The sequence below is a fragment of the Mus pahari genome, chromosome 18 (genome assembly GCF_900095145.1).
Source record: "Mus pahari chromosome 18, PAHARI_EIJ_v1.1, whole genome shotgun sequence".
NCBI lineage: Eukaryota > Metazoa > Chordata > Mammalia > Rodentia > Muridae > Mus > Mus pahari.
The window spans coordinates 50,126,054-50,142,437 of record NC_034607.1 but is presented as its reverse complement, the minus strand read 5'-3'; the positions used below and the strand labels follow the sequence as shown (position 1 = coordinate 50,142,437).

The window sequence follows — 16,384 nt, the reverse complement described above, 5'->3', positions numbered from 1 at the left end:
TTTTTTTTTTTTTTAAAAAAAAAAAAAAAAGAGCTGAGTTCCTGGGAGGTTAAGTAACGTGTCTGCATGTCTGGGATCTAGTTGCCCGGGAAATGGTCAGGCTAGAACTAGTGAGGTCTGCCTGATCCCAAATCACTTGCTCTTTGTACCACACCAGACCCTTCATCCTTTAAAATGTGATGTTTGTTCTACCCTCCACCCCCCATAGATAACCTTCTGCAGACGATTCAGAGCACATCTGGATTAGCTGTTATTCTTTTCATTAAGACCATGTTCCGACCATCTGAAAAGCTTCCTGGATTGGTGAGTGCATCTTCTTTTTAGAATTTTCCTTCACTGTGACAGTTTAGATAGACATCAATTTTTTTAAATTTAAATATTTTGTTTGTTATTTTATAGTTATTTATTTGTGGTGTATGTATGGGCACATGTGTGTCACAGTGTGTGTCTCTGTGTGTCTGTGAGTGTGTGCGCACATGGCCATGCACATAGGTCAGTGAAAACTTGTGGTTGTTAGTTTGTACCTTCTTTCATGTGGGTCCTGGGGACCAGACTTGGGTTGTTAGATTTGACATGTCTGTACTAACTAAGCCACTTTATTTGTCTGTCAAGTTTTAAACCACATTAGCTGAATTTTAAAAAGTTTATTTGACATAGTTGGGATTTTTACAATAGGTCTTTTCTCTTATAATGATATTTCTAAATACACAAATGAAGTGAGGGCAGGGCAGACAGGCTGAGCAGAGTTGCCTGGAGTTCAGCTGTGCAGAGCTAACTGCTGCCAGGGTGCTAATGACTGGCTCCTGAGTGTTTCTAGGACTGACTTCAGATCTGTGTGTCAGTGTGGTAAGCGATGACTAACATTAGAACTATGCAGGGGCCAATTAAATACATTGTAATAATATTCTGATAGTCTTTTTTTTAAGAATAAACTTTGCAATATACTTAATCATATTCTTTGTAATACAAGAGGCACATGAGAGTCAATTTTTAGTGAATTTGGTCTCTTAAGGAGAGTGTAGTTGGGTAATGTAGATGACATCTTTGTAATGGCTGCTAACGGGTCTCCCCTCCTCAGTTTATTATCTAGAAACTCACTTTGTCTTTTAACCCAGACTTACATTAAACATGCCTGTATCCTGAGGTCATGCACAGTAATTATCTTTGAATCCGATTGAGTTTTTCTCAGATCTCCTCTGAGCATCCATCCTCCTCTCTGCCTCATGTGCTGACCTTCCGTAGCAGGGAAAGTCGGATGTGCTTAGAGCGCGTTGTCCTCACTTTTAAAGGTAGAATAATGATTTCAGTGCCTGTGCTGTTTCATTTGTTTTCCTAGGATATTCAGGTTTGTATTTGAGATATTGTCTATTATGACATCTTGTTTTCCAGATCAGCAGCTTGCTTCTCCGGTCAGCTGAGTGCACTAGCATCCCCGAGTGGCTCATGAATAGCTGTAGCAGCCTTTGTTGTAATGATGTGCCAGCCTCCACCATCTTATTCCTGTGTCAGGGAACACTTGCTATGCTGGACTGGCGGGATGGGCGCATGGGCCCAAGCGGGGAGGCTTTGCTCTTGGATACAGTGCATGTTTTGTTCACCTTGAGTTCACAGTGAGTTTTGGTTTTGTTTTCTCATATTTTGCTTTGCTTATAAGACATTTGAAGGATACAACTAAGCCAACAAAATTAATTCAGTTAAATGTGGTAGGATAAATCATAAATTAAAATATGTGAGACTAAAATAGGCTTGTGAGATAAAGAGCAGATGACAAAAACAGAAATTACTGATGCAGGCTGATATGGAATGAACATTTCTAGCATTCAGTATCTATGCTAGCTTTTTCTTTTCCTTGTTTTGGGTCAGTTCCATGTTATTTGGAACTTTGTAACCAAGGCTGGTTTTAAACTCCCGATCTTCCTCCTTCTTCTCCCATAACAAGTATACACTACCACACCCAATATATGCTAGCATTAAAAAAAAAATTATTTTTATTTCATTATGTGCATATGTGTGGTGGGTATTTGCATGTGTATGAAGTGCCATGGAGGCCAGAAGAGGGCAGTGGGTCCCTTCTTACTGAAGTTATAGGTGGTTGTGACCTGCCAGGCATCGGTGTTGGGAACTGAACTTTGGACCTCTGAAAGCATAGTCTGGTGGCTTAGCTCCTGAGTATATCTTCCACTCATGCTACCACTTAGAAAACATGACTCTGTTTCATGAGTTTCATGAATTCTAAGTAATATAATGTATTTTATACACACATAGTGCAGTTTACTGGATGCATAAAGTGAGGTTATACAGTAAGTGCTCACTGATGAGCATGCTGTTGTAAGTGAGGTTATACAGTAGGTGCTTGCTGATGAGCATGCTGTTGTAAGTGAGGTTATACAGTAAGTGCTCACTGATGAGCATGCTGTTGTAAGTGAGGTTATACAGTAAGTGCTCACTGATGAGCATGTTGTAGTCAAGTCTTACAGAGCTGAGTTTCTTTGGTGTTGGGCCATTATGGATGAATGAGCAAGTATTTAAAATGTCAAATAGGGTCTGTTGAGATGGCTTAGCTATTAAAGGTTCTTATCACCAAGCCTGAAGATCTGAGTTTGAGTCATTGAACCTACATGGTAGAAGGAGAGAACTGACTCTTGCAAGTTTACTTCTGACCTTGGCACACATGCAGTAAATAAATAAAAAGTTATACATAGATTATAGTAAGTTTTTAAAAGTCAGACCATGAATATAACTTAATAGCAGTAAGCATTACTATTATAAGAAAAAAAGCTCTAATACAATTTTTACAAGTTGGAGATACAATTTGCATACTATAAATTCACAAATGTAAAGGGCACAATTCTGTGTCTTTTTGTATGTTCATGGGATTGCACAACCATCACCACAGTCAACCTCAGAATGTTCCTATCTTCCTAGATGGTCATGACGGTGCACTTGGGAGGCAGAGGCAGCAAGATGAGTGAGTGTAGCCTAGGTTATCTAGTGAGACCTGTCTCTAAATAATATTTTCATCATCCTAAAACAATAGATAGACCAAGACTAAAACATGGTTCTCCAGCCTTTCTCAGCTGGGCCCTCAGATTGTTTTAAAGTCTCCATGAGAGGCCAGGGAGATGGTTCAGTGGCATAGAGCATATGCTGTGTAAGTGTGTGGACCTGAGTTCAGATCTCCAGCCACACACATGCCTGTAACCCCAGAATTGCTAAGTGGAGACAAGTCAATCCTGAGAACTTGCTGGCCAGCCATCTTGGCTGAAATAGCCAGTTTGTAGGTCAGTAAGAGACACTGTTTCAAGGAACTAAGATGAAGAGCTGTAAGAGAAGACACCAGGTGTCTTTTATTGTCCTGTGTGCATGCGTATGTGCACTTACTTGAATGTCTCTCTCTCTCTCTCTCTCTCTCTCTCTCTCTCTCTCTCTCTCATGAAACCATCATTAGAGTAAAGATAATGAACATCTCATTTTGTAAAAGTTTCCTTATATTCATTTGTTTTTTATTTTATAAAGTAAAAAGATTCATGTGAAAATTTCACTTTCAGTTTGGCCTTATTTGTGATTTTGTTGTTGTTGTAAATTTCATTAAATTTTTGTTCATTCTTTGTATTTAAAAATCGTGATAGCTAATTTCTTTTACTAGGCAGTTTCTAATAATACACATCATGGTTTATTTTTCTTCAGGATTAAGGAGTCAACATTAGAAATGTTCCTGTCTAGAATCTTGGCATCTTGGACCAATTCAGCCATACAAATCCTCGAATCAAGTTCCTCAAGCTTAAAGGATCATCTGAATGGGGATTCAAGCATACCTAGGAGACTTTTGGAATATGTCTATACACACTGGGAACATCCATTAGATGCTTTGAGACACCAAACCAAAATCATATTCAGAAATCTTTTGCAAATGCACCGGCTCACTATGGAAGGTGCAGATTTAGTCACTGACCCCTTCTTTCTGGAGTTGACTAAGAATCTTCTGCAGTTGGAATGGCATATTAAAGGGAAGTACGCTTGCCTGGGCTGTTTGGTGGAGAGTCTTGGGATTGAACATATTTTGGCAATAGATAAAACTATTCCATCTCAAATTCTAGAGGTGATGGGAGACCAGTCATTGGTACCTTATGCAAGTGACCTCTTGGAAACCATGTTTAAAAACCATAAGAGCCATTTGAAGTCCCAAACTGTCACCAATACCTGGATGGACAAGTGGCATGAGACTTGGGTTTTTCCTGTCCTTTCTGTACTGTGTGGAGGAAACTTGGATCAGAGGTCTTACGTGATTGATTATTACCTGCCCAGGTTATTGAATTACAGCCCCGAGAGCCTGCACTACATGGTGCAGATTCTTCAGGCATCTGCTGATACTGACGCTGGTGAGATAGCTTTTGTTTTATGAATCTATGTTTAGAATACTTAAATGTAAGCCTCTGGGCAGATGTTTGTCATCTTCTAGTTTAAATACGTCCTCTCTCCCCTTCTTATAAGTGGTAAAGAAAGCTATTAATGACAGCCACTTCAGACTGAAACATTTTACTTTCATTAGCAGAGTGGAGTTTTTGGCTAAAATAGTTTCAATAAGCCAAGCAGTGATTTCAGTTGTAAGGTTTTCCTTTGCATTTTGTTTTTTAAAAAAGATTGATTTGTATGTGTATGAGTGGTTTGCTTGTGTGTCTATATGTGTAGCAAGTGTGTGCCTAGTGCCTTTGGAGTCAGAACAGGGCGTTGCATCTGTTGGAATGGAGTTACGAACAGTTGTGAGCTGCCATGTAGATATTGGGCTACTCTCTTGGAGAGTAGCCAGTGCTCTTAACTCAAAAACTATATTCTCCACCCCTTAGTTAAAAGGTTTTAATCTATTTATTTTTTTGTTCTCAAGTTAGAGGAATGCTGTCTGTATTTTATATCATTTTTTTTATCCAGGTGATTGAGATAGCAATTAAAAATGCTTTAGGCAGGCCTAATAAAGCAGGTGGGGTTTTGTGCTTAGTAGGAAGCACAAAGTAAAAGACGAACTATGTAGTCACTTAGAATCGGGGGAAACATCCCGCTGAGACTCGAGTGCTAAAGGAATCATGATTTGTAATTAATGTGTGGCCACATGTGTTAGTACATGTCTGTAATTCCAGCACTTGGGAGGCAGAAGCACATGATTATTTCCAGTTCAAGGCCAGCTTAGTATACATAGTGAGTTCCATACATGTTATGACTGCATGAAATTCTCTAGATAGATTGATGAATGGGTGCGTGGGTGGATGGATGGATGGATAGATTAAAATTACCCTTTTGATAAAGAAAAAATATATATCCTTATTTGCAATTGAAGAAGCTTTGAACCATTGGTTCTGAGGGAATTTTGGTTTCTTGACACAAAAACAATCTATTATATAATAGTCTTTTAATAGTTATTCTTGCATTTTTGAGCGACCGCTTGAGGCTTTGGAGATATGAACCTGTTCTGATGCTAGCTTGTGCTTATTTTCTTAAGGTTCCTGTGAGCCACAGCATCCTGTGCCTTTCTTAGCAGCTGATCCTCTGCTAAAATCAGCAAGTCTCTGTAGTGCACATTTTGTGTTCTTATAATGAGAACAACTCAAAAACATGTTATGATTTAGTCTTTTTTTTTTTTTTTTTCTTCTTCTTCTTTGAGACAGGGTTTCTCTGTGTAGCTCTGGCTGTCCTGGAACTCACTCTGTAGACCAGGCTGGCCTTGAACTCAGAAATCCACCTGCCTCTGCCTCCCAAGTGCTGGGATTAAAGGCGTGTGCCACCAATGCCAGGCTTAGTCTTTATTTTAAAGGAAATAATAGTCTTTGAACAATTACAGTGTTTCTACTATTCTTGTGAAATTGTTTATAACTTTTTTTTACCTGATTTCTTTTTCTCTAATTCACATATGGTGATTTTTTTTTTTTAAGTATTAAGACCAAAAGTAAAAGTATTAGGGAATAAGTTATGATTTCTTTAAATTAATAAGATAATTGTGCTTACTTGGAATTATTGGCATGAGCAATTATCTTCAGTCATTTTTATTTTATTTATGTTAGAATTTAAAGTTTTTAAGTGACATGTCATAGTCATTGCACAGCATAGGAATAGTCTCTGCTATTGTACTTTTGGAATAAGAATAGTCTTTTCTCCTTTTAGGGTCTTGTAATCACAGAGAAGCTCTGGGAGCTTTGATGGCATGTCTACGAACAGCTAGAGCTCATGGACATCTTCAGTCTGCAACTCATACCTGGGAGAACCTTGTGTGTAGTGCAAGGGTAAAGCAAGGCTTAATTCACCAACACTCCCAAGTAAGGAAACTATTGTTGCATACATAGTTCCTAATAATCTGATTGCTTTAGTAGCCCAGCTAGAGGCCCCTGAGTTGAACCTGGCACTGTCAGGAGCCCATTAAGGAGTCAGTAGAATGTGTCATCCTTGTACTCAGTCTATGCAGTGTCTGGTGGGAGCATAGACAGCTTACACAAAGAACCTACAACTCAGAGACACGTCCTACGTGTTGGTAGTTTATCTATCTGTAAGGCTTACGAGAGCCTGACCAGGGTACATGGTGCTTGGCTGGTGTGAGCTGAATGTGACCTGTGGAGGCCTGCAGCAAGGTAGCACTAAGAAGACAAGAAAGCTGTGGAACAGAGTCTGTGGAAGCTCTGACTCGTGTATTTGTGAGGCCTCCATTTTATACATGTAAAGAGACAGTTTTACAGGGTGTGATACAAGGTGTATTGACTGCGAAACCTTTTTGAGGTATGTGTGGGCAACATGAAGTTTACACAAAATGATAAGTGTTTTAGGCTTCTTTATTTCAGAGAAAAATTAACGTATTGTTTCATGTATTTTAGGTGCGGATAGATACACTAGGCTTGCTTTGTGAAAGTAACCGGAGCACAGAAGTGGTCTCTACAGAAGAAATGCAGTGGGTTCAGTTTTTTATCACTTACAATCTCAACAGCCAGTCTCCAGGAGTGCGGCAGCAGATTTGCTCACTCCTTAAAAAGGTAGAATTTTGCATCAGCATGGGAAAATAATAATTGCTCTAGAAATTACTGTTTCAAAAGGTCCTAGATTTGGGGAGAGTGTGGAACGGTTGTGATATTGGGCTACCACCTGTCTTCATGGCTTCCAAGTTTTGCTCTGAGTTCAACAAGCTTACCTGTGGGATTAAAATCCAGCACACAGAGTTCTTTCATTTGGGTGTTAAAAAAAAAATCAACCCTGACCTCTTAAAAAATATAATTTTAAACATTTTATTCACTTATTTAGGGGACAGGTTTGTATCCCAGGGTGCAGTTATGGAGGTCAGAGGACAGTTGGCAGGAGTTGGTTTTCTCCATTTGCCATGTAGATCCTGGGAATAGACTTAGGTTGTCAGGCTTGGTGATGTGCACCCTAACTCGCCAAGTTGTTGCACCAACCCCAACTTGCTCAGTGTTGGGGTTCTTAGAGCGTAGGTGGTGTGAAGAAAGTGTTGGTGATGGGGGAAAGAAGCACCCATGAAATGGTAACCCGTGAGTAACTCGTCTGAGTCAGTCATACAGTGCACCTATGGTGAGGGATTGGCAAGGGACACAATTGACTCTTACCATTTTACAGGTTCACACCAGTTTAAAGGAAATGGGAAAACTGGTTTAATTCTGGTTGCAGTAATATGTTGTTTTTGGTAAAACTATAAAGTGTTGATTTTATGTGAAAAAGAAACTGCGGATTTCAATATTTGTAAATCCAGCCTCTCTCTTAGTCCCTGCAGGCTGATGTTTTAGTTTAATGTGGGGCTCATATATAGTAAAAAAACAAAAAGTCCTTTTCTCCTTAAAAGTTGTTTTGCAGGATACAAGAAAGTTCTCAGGTACTTTATAAATTGGAACAAAGAAAATCTACACCTGACTCAGAGAACCGGTCCGTCAGGGAGCAGCCTTCTGCCTCTTTACAGCAGTATAAGGTAGGTGATGTGCCAGACATGCAGGGCCTCAGAAAACACACACACTTGTAAGCACCAGAGGGCAGCACACAGAAATCGCTTGATGAGTTGTGGCTTTGTGCTTTCTCCTCAAGCTGGAAGTTATATATTCCTTCTGGGTCTGGGTATCCCACTGGAGGTAGCCTGAGTTGTAGTATCAAAGCAATACTTGAAGACTGTCAGAATGGCGTAAACTGGGCTCGCCTCAGTCGTTCACTTCCTGTGGGCCAGTTTACGTATTACTCAGACATTTGGGTAGTTGCTGTCTCTAAACTCCACCTCTTCACATGGCACAAGGTGCTGCTTGGGCTGTGGCTCAGACCGACAACTTTCAGTTCTCTGTCTCTCTCTCTGTCTCTGTCTCTGTCTCTGTCTCTCTCTCTCTCTGTGTGTGTGTGTGTGTGTGTGTGTGTACGTACATGCATGCATGTAGAGGACAAAGGTTGATAGGAAATGTCTTCCTTGATTACTCTCCACCTTATTTTTTGAGACAGGTTTCTCACTGAACCTGGAACTTGTTGATTGAGCTAGATTGGTTGGCAGCAAGCCCCAAGCATCCTCTCATCTCTAATCCAGGACTGATTGCAGGTGTGCATTCCAACCCTGGGCTTTGGGTGTTCTGGATCCAACTCAGGACCTCATGATTACATAGCAAATATCACATTGTCTTACCCCATCCTCCCAATCTCCTGTTATATAGGTTAACCAGGGCCACACAGTGAGCTCTCTCTCAAACAACCAAACCATACAAATAAGTCAAAATTGCTGAAACAAAAACTCTGAACCACTTGATTTTGAGGCTTAAGGGAGAAGACCCTCTTTACCTTCACTTGACTCAGCAAGTAAGGGGGCTTGCTAGGCCTACCATCTTGAGTTCCAAACCTAGCTTCCACATGGAGACGGCCTACCCTTGAAAATTGGCATCTGATTGCCACAGCACAGTGGCATGTACTGCCCATGGATGAATACACACGTAGTAAATAAATAAATTGATAACAATTAAAAAAAAACACTAAGATCCATTAAAAGTGGTTTAGAGTATATAATGAGCCCTGCCCTGTGTGTGTGTGAGTGAGTGTGATGTTTATTAGCCTCCCTTAGATCATTGCTGGATTTGAGGAGATATCTATCGTTTGTTTCTTTCTGAAAGGAGTGACATGGCATTCATGAACTGTCACTTCAGCCCTTAGGGACATAAAATCTCGTGTGGATTGAGATTCTACATTTTCATAAAAGCTTGTGGTTTAGTCTTTGCTTATGGATCTTCCTTTTTCCCTCCTTTGAAACAAGGTCTCACTGTGTAGCCCAGGCTGGCCTCAAACTGTGGTTCTCCTAGCCTCGTTTTCTGAGAGCTGTGTTAAAGTTATGAGTACCGTGTCTAGCAGATAGGCATTACTTGAACATTAGGCCTTAGAAACTTAATTTGAGCCCCTCCGTGGTAGAGTGCTTTCTTACTACGTATATCGTCATGTGTTGGATCCCAACCTGGGTATGGGGTCCAATATGTGGTTATGTGGGATACATAAACTAGAAGTGGAAGTGAATGCCTGTTGTCTCAGTGCTTATAACAGGAGCATCAGAAATAAAGGCCACCCTCTGCTACATAGCAAGTTCAGAACCAGACTAGGATATATGAGACTGTCAGTAACAAAAGTAATATAAATTGACAAAGGCATATATTTAGCTCTTGTGAGTATGTGGAATATTGCTCATGACTAGGGGCCCTGTGGTCTAAATATGGTCTCTTAATTTATTAGAGTTATAATATAGTTGAGAGAAGGAACCATATTTAAAAGTACAAATGATAGTATAAGTATAGTTAGGATAAGTCTTAAAGACAATGTGGACATTGTTTTACTTCATAATTCAAACAGCGTTAAATCGATACATTTGGATAGGCGTTCTAGTCCTTTGACACCCCAAAGAACTATAAACTCATTAACAAATTCTTAGGGTTCATGAAGGCCACAAGATGAAACCTCTTAGGGTTGCATGTCTACCAGAAAAATGAATGTTGGGGTCTTGTGTTCTTGACTGACATTTGGGGCTCTGCTGTCTCCCAGTTGCTCAGTGTCGGGATGCATGATCGTCACTACTGAAATTTTTAGTTCGCTGTAGTTTATGCTGGGAGTACTGTTTTTAAATTAGAGGAAGAAGAGTTGATGATAAAAAAGTAGTACTTTACTGTTGAGAAGAGAGGATAAAAAAGTCTCATGTAGCCCAGGCTAGCTTCAAATGCAGTATGTCTCTTAAGATGACTTTGAACTCTGATCCATCTGCTTCTGCCTCCCAAATGTTGAGATTGGAGGTGTGCAGCATGGCGTCTGGTTGAAATGGAGTGGAGCTAGAACTCAGAGCTTTGTGCCTACTTGGGAAGCACTCTTCAGAGCTGCATTTCCAGCAGCCAGGTTACTTTTTTGATTAAAAGTTTTCTTTCTTTTTTTTTTTTTTTTTCAATTTTTTATTAGGTAGTTACTTCATTTACATTTCAAATGCTATCCCGAAAGTTCCCTATACCCTACCCCCACCCTGCTCCCATACCCACCCACTCCCACTTCTTGGCCCTGGTGTTCCCCTGTACTGGGCCATATAAAGTTTGCAAGATCAAGGGGCCTCTCTTCCCAATGATGGCCGAATAGGCCATCTTCTGCTACATATGCAGCTAGAGGCACGAGCTCTGGGGGTACTGGTTAGTTCATATTGCTGTTCCTCCTATAGGGTTACAGACCCCTTCAGTTCCTTGGGTACTTTCTCTAGCTCCTCCATTGGGGCCCTGTGATCACCCAATAGATGACTGTGAGCATCCACTTCTGTATTTGCCAGGCATTGGCATAGCCTCACAAGAGACCGCTATATCAGGGTCCTTTCAACAAAAATCTTGCTGGCATATGCAACAGTGTCTGCGTTTGGTGTAAAAGTTTTCTTTAAAGAAAATTATTTGTATAAATTGAATGGTAGAGTATGACTCTCAGGAGGCAAGTAGAAAACAATCTTTGTGTTAATTGTATCACAGTCAGTTTAGCAGTCTTTCTTGACTATTCCTTTGTTTACTCTAAAACTTTGGAAAGTTGTATACCTCTGATGCCTGGTGTGGAGAGAAGTCAGGATTCATAAAGCCCTGCTATGGACAGGGCTGGACAGATCTTGTTCTTTCTAAAACTATGCTTGTTGGTTTATCTTGTGGAATCTGTGAAGACAGGGTTTGCTAAGGTCATGATGTAGTTTGTCCATTTTCTGTTGCTGTGTCAAGTACTTGGGGGAGGGCGCTTTGAAAGGATCTAGGCTATGAAGAAGAATGTTAGTGGCCAGAAAGACCAAGCAGCAGAGTTAAGGGTTCGCTGACCATGCCATGCAGTAGCAGAGCGGTGGGCACAGTATGGAAGGAGCATGTGGTTAGGAGTGAAGGCAGTACAGCCAGCTGAGAAAATATACCTGTAGCATAACAGTCCTACTGTGGAAACTAATGGTGTCAAAGTAATGTGCCCAGGGTTGGAGCCCTGTAGACCTAATTACCTTCTACCTGGCCTTGTCTCTTAAAGCCCCGCCCTCCCACCTGCTGTTATACCATCCCACTAGGGGTCAGACAGGAAGCAGATGAGTCTGTAGGGATAAACTGTCCAAACTGTGGTAGGTGTCAAGCTGAAGAGTCAGACAGCTGGGACAACCTCAGCAGCCTTCACCTGACTCCTGAAGGAACCCACCCGACCAGCTGTAGTTCACTTAAGTAACTGTAATGTGTTCTTGGTTTTAGAATTTCATGTCATCTGTTTGCAACATTCTCTTTGAAGCATTGTTTCCTGGGTCTTCCTACTCAACTAGATTCTCAGCTTTAACCATTTTAGGATCAGTAGCTGAAGTGTTTCCTGATCCAGAAGGTAAGCTTCAGCACTGTCTGAGAAACATACACTGTGTTAGCATATTGCTGTACTTGAAATTTGAATTTTATTATCTATATAGATTGCCTTTTAATATATAGCTCTCATTTGTGCATAATTAAAGTTGCTAGTGAAGGGAAGTGAGAGCTGTCTCCTTCTGTTCGTCACTTTCCAAGCACATACTAAACCTCGGTCCTTGGTGTGGGTCTTCTTGCTCACCACACCAAGACTTCCCCATCTACCCTGCCGTGTTTATTTGTGCTGTATAAGTAAGGGCTTCATCTCTTTAAGTTTAAAATGAAAACCATAATGGCTTATCTTGTATTTAATATATAAGATGAATGAGGCTTTGTGGTTAAAATGTGGTTTCTCATATATGCCATCTGCTTGAAGATTTCTATACTTTTAGAAATCACATAAAATAATACAAAAACCTTACAAACCAACAAATTAAATTATCTATATGAAATGTACATTGATTCTAGGAAATGCTTTTTTAAATCTTAAAAATGTATGGTCTAAATCCACACCATTGAGCTCTGCTTTTTAAACTGCTGCGACGGCAGTGGAGGTATGGGAGGCAGGAGGTTTACTGCAAGCTCATTGGTAGGTTCCAGGTATGTGGTCTCTGTAGTTCCTTTGGGTTTGTAATTTTTGCTCAAAACATATCACTTTTCACATTTTTAAAGCTGTAGTACTTCATTGTCATTTGAAGAGATACAGTCATGCTATTGTGCATAGTGTGTGTTGTGTAATGTACAAAGTGAAGTCGCAACTGTAGATGAAGCAAGAAGTATGAATTTTTATATTGCTTTTATATAAATACTTGGCCATATAACTTTGGGCAGCTTGATTTTTGTTTATTTAAATTTTAAGGTGACATCCAAACAGTGTATCAGCTGAGTCATGACCTTGACGCTGGCCGTCACCACACACTTCTGGAGTGTCTTACCAGTACTTTTGAGGAAGTGAAAACCTTAGCATTTGATCTTCTGATGAAGCTGTCGTCAGGAAGAGCTGGGCAGTTCCAGGTATGTGGACTTTATCTACGTAAACGTGTGTGAATGCAGAGCTTTTACTTTCCCTTAGGGAGCAGTCAGGATTGGCCCAGCCCTTCGCCTTCTACATCTTTTGGATATTTATTTCAGTTGCTATCTGTCCTTGCTCTTTCAAGCGTAGGAAATGGCCAAATCCACACCATTGAGCTCTGCTTTTTAAACTGCTGCGATGGCAGTGGAGGTGTGGGAGGCAGGAGGTTTACTGTTGTCAAGCTCATTGGTAGGTTCCAGGTATGTGGTCTCTGTAGTTCCCTTGGGCTTGTAATTCTTGCTCAAAACATATCACTTACAGTCATTTTGAGGTTTTAAAGATAATCTCCCAGATTAGTAGACCAAGAAGCTGAGTGTAAATAAGGTAGACAATGTATTCTGGTCTTCCAGTAAGCAGTAGCTAAACCGAGACTGAAACCTCAGAATATTTGAGGTTAGCTGCAGTTCTCTGTTGAGGGAGGCGCTGGGCTTCAGCCCTCCACCTGACTTTACTCTTCCTGCTGTGGTAGGAGACAAAGATTGGGTAGGAGTAAAAACCCAGTATAGAGTGAGTCTGCAGGGGAAGCCTTGCCAGGCTTTCTTCCTTTTATCTTACTTTGGGGATGTTGGGCCAGCAGGGACATAGTGGGTGTTGAGCTTTATTTAGCCTTTAATTAATACTCTCTAAGTCCTGTGAGGACTGCAGCTGTTAGGTATATTTAGGGTATGAAGGTACAGCCTGACATCATCTTATATAGGTGTAATATTCAGTGGAGCAGAGATGTACAAGACAGCAGCATGTTGTTGTTTCTGTGGTTTTGGTATGGCATTGCAGCATCTTAGGGTGTCACTGTTCTGATTTGGTCCAGGTTAGGAGTTGTTGCCCAGAATCTACCTGTATCCGTAATCTTTTCGGGTACCTTAGTGAGCAGAAGGTTCTTGGTACTCACTGCTAAACTCTTGTGTCCTATAAGAATTTAATTTAGATTTTGTCAGCACCATTTCCTTTCCTGGTTATCACATGCAGCCTTTTATCATATAGATTAGCTATGTCTCATTGATTATTCAAATGATTTTTGAGAGGACCTGCAGTGAGAAAGTAAATTATTGAGAGGCCTGCTTCTTACAGAAACCTGTGCAGGGCCTGGAGAGGCCGTCAGTGCCTTTCCTTCCCTAAACATGTGCTTGTCACAGATACTGTAGAATTAGAAGAAACCTTGCCTCACATGGGTTAAGTCAGGATTTTGGTTACAGTATCTGGTCTTGTTGCATGTTAGTAAAGTGGTTGACATAAACATTTAAGACTTGAAAATGGGACAGGCAAGATGGTTCAGTAGGTAAAGGTGCTTGTCACCAAGCTTTGTGACCTGGGTTTTTCTCTGAACTCTGCATGATAGAGGCCAAGAAACAGTTGTCTTCGTCTTCCCCTGACTACTATAGCCTGTGCAGATTTCTTTCAGCTCCCTACCACCCCAAAATTAAGTAAATGTAATTAAAATAAAAGAATTGATCATCTCCTACTTAAAAAAGACCTTTAAGATATTGACTCTGTATTTCCCTAATTTTTGAACAGTACCTTTAACACTAGCTTAATACCCTGTGTATTACACATGTCCATGATGGCGTGTCTTTTTGACATATGTCCTTACTACTCTTCTGATTTACTTCCCATCTTTTTTAAGATTTATTCATTTATTATATCTAAGTACACTGTAGCTGTCTTCAGACCCTCCAGAAGAGGGCGTCAGATCTCATTACGGATGGTTGTGAGCCACCATGTGGTTGCTGGGATTTGAACTCAGGACCTTCGGAAGAGCAGTCAGTGCTTTTAACTGCTGAGCCATCTCTCCAGCCCCCTACAAATCTATATCTTAATGGCACATTAATATTTTAAGTTTTTGAATTACATTTTCATGAATTTTTTTTCCTGTGTGACACTGTATGTATGTATGTGAGTGTCTATGTGTAGGTCAAAGGACAAATTATGCAAGTTGATTCTTCTTCCCCCATGTAGGTTACAGTTGTTAAGCATAGTACCATATCTAGGGTTCATTGTATTAATATTTGATCTAAGTGGAATAAAAGTGTTCTCACTTTTAAGGCTGTCTATTTTGCTTCTTACTGATTTATAGGTAGAGTAGTTTAAAATTTACTCTAACATCAAGTAGAAAAAAATTTATATAGAAATAAACTAACATTACAGTCAGTACATTTGCTATCTACTGTTTTGAAATTGTTAGTCATCATTAAATGTCATTGTACTAATAATCAAATTCAGAGATAAGTTTTTTACTCTTTCTAATAGATAGCTATGGGACAATTGAAAAAGAATCATAATATTGTTGATCAACTAAACACTGATGTCCAGAGTAGTGAACACATGGCTTGTCAGCTGTGTGATTGGGACTGGGATCCATGTCTCCTGTTGCCAATCCAGTGCCTTTCCCTAGTTGTTACAGTGAGTCTTCCCTTGTTCTGTTTTCTTACTTACAACACAGTGTAGGAAGTTGGATGCCAGATTTCTGAATCCTATCTGGTCTTCTGTTCTCCACTCATGTTTGGAGTTTTACCATGAGGAGCCTTATTATGGCTCTGTCATTCAAGCAACCAGTTCTATGGAAGGGAAAAAGAAAAAGGACAAGGACATGGTGCTCAGATACAACGAAACTGGGAGAAGCATCGCTGACTAAAGCTTGTGCTCTGAGGAGACATGATGGAGGTGGTATGGCTTGGAAGCACAGCAAATGCACAGAGGAAATCTGTTTGCCCGTTGAGTTTCCCAATTGAAATTATGTTAAAGGTCTTCATCTCTAAAGTGATCAGTGATGATCACCAAGTGCTATGACAGAAGTAGCCTATGTTCATAGAGAAAAGCAGGCCATGGGCATTACTGTTCATACTGAGTGTCAGCCAGATGGTGTGCATTGGTTTAAACACAAGGTTCCTTCAAAGTGCTTTCTGCCATGTGACCAAGATTGTGCTCATCTCTAGGATCCTGAGAAGCTGCAAGACCTGTACCAGGCAGCTCTGGAGCTCAGCACTAGCATCAAACCTTACGACTGTGTGACAGCCTCCTACCTGCTAAACTTGCTGATATGGTACGATGCTCTGCCAGCCTCACTGTCTGCCTCTTCAGTCCAGCGGCTCCCACGCGGAGCAGGAGAGAAGCCTGCTGTGGTGGAAAGGAACACATTAGTGGGTTTGTATTGAGACAGTGACCTGTAGCTGTAACTTACCAAACCCTCTATTTCATTTTCTATTTGGTTAGCACTCATTGGCTTAATAGTTACTTGTTTTTAAGAGTTTATCAGCACACAAGAGAACACCTATATTATTCATGCAAATTAATAGTTTACTCATCTTTAACACCCCCCGCCCCCCCTCTCTCTCACTCACACACACACATACACACACACACACACACACACACACACACACACACACACACACACATTTTGTTTTTGAGACAGGGTTTCTCTGAGTAGCCCTGGCTGTCCTGGAACTAGCTTTGTAGA

General features: G+C 40.5%; 1 protein-coding gene across 5 annotated transcripts in view; it reads left to right on the top strand.

The window, feature by feature from the left end:
- The window catches only part of Thada (THADA armadillo repeat containing), a 294,404-nt gene that overhangs the window by 17,014 nt on the left and 261,006 nt on the right, over positions 1-16,384 (top strand). For all 5 annotated transcript variants that reach the window (XM_029531298.1, XM_029531301.1, XM_029531299.1 and 2 more), the window contains 9 exons: positions 209-303; positions 1,390-1,610; positions 3,688-4,379; positions 6,151-6,302; positions 6,852-7,007; positions 7,826-7,948; positions 11,718-11,841; positions 12,718-12,872; positions 15,861-16,068. In XM_029531298.1, coding sequence (XP_029387158.1) covers positions 209-303; positions 1,390-1,610; positions 3,688-4,379; positions 6,151-6,302; positions 6,852-7,007; positions 7,826-7,948; positions 11,718-11,841; positions 12,718-12,872; positions 15,861-16,068 — 1,926 coding nt within the window. The remainder of the gene's footprint in view (positions 1-208; positions 304-1,389; positions 1,611-3,687; positions 4,380-6,150; positions 6,303-6,851; positions 7,008-7,825; positions 7,949-11,717; positions 11,842-12,717; positions 12,873-15,860; positions 16,069-16,384) is intronic.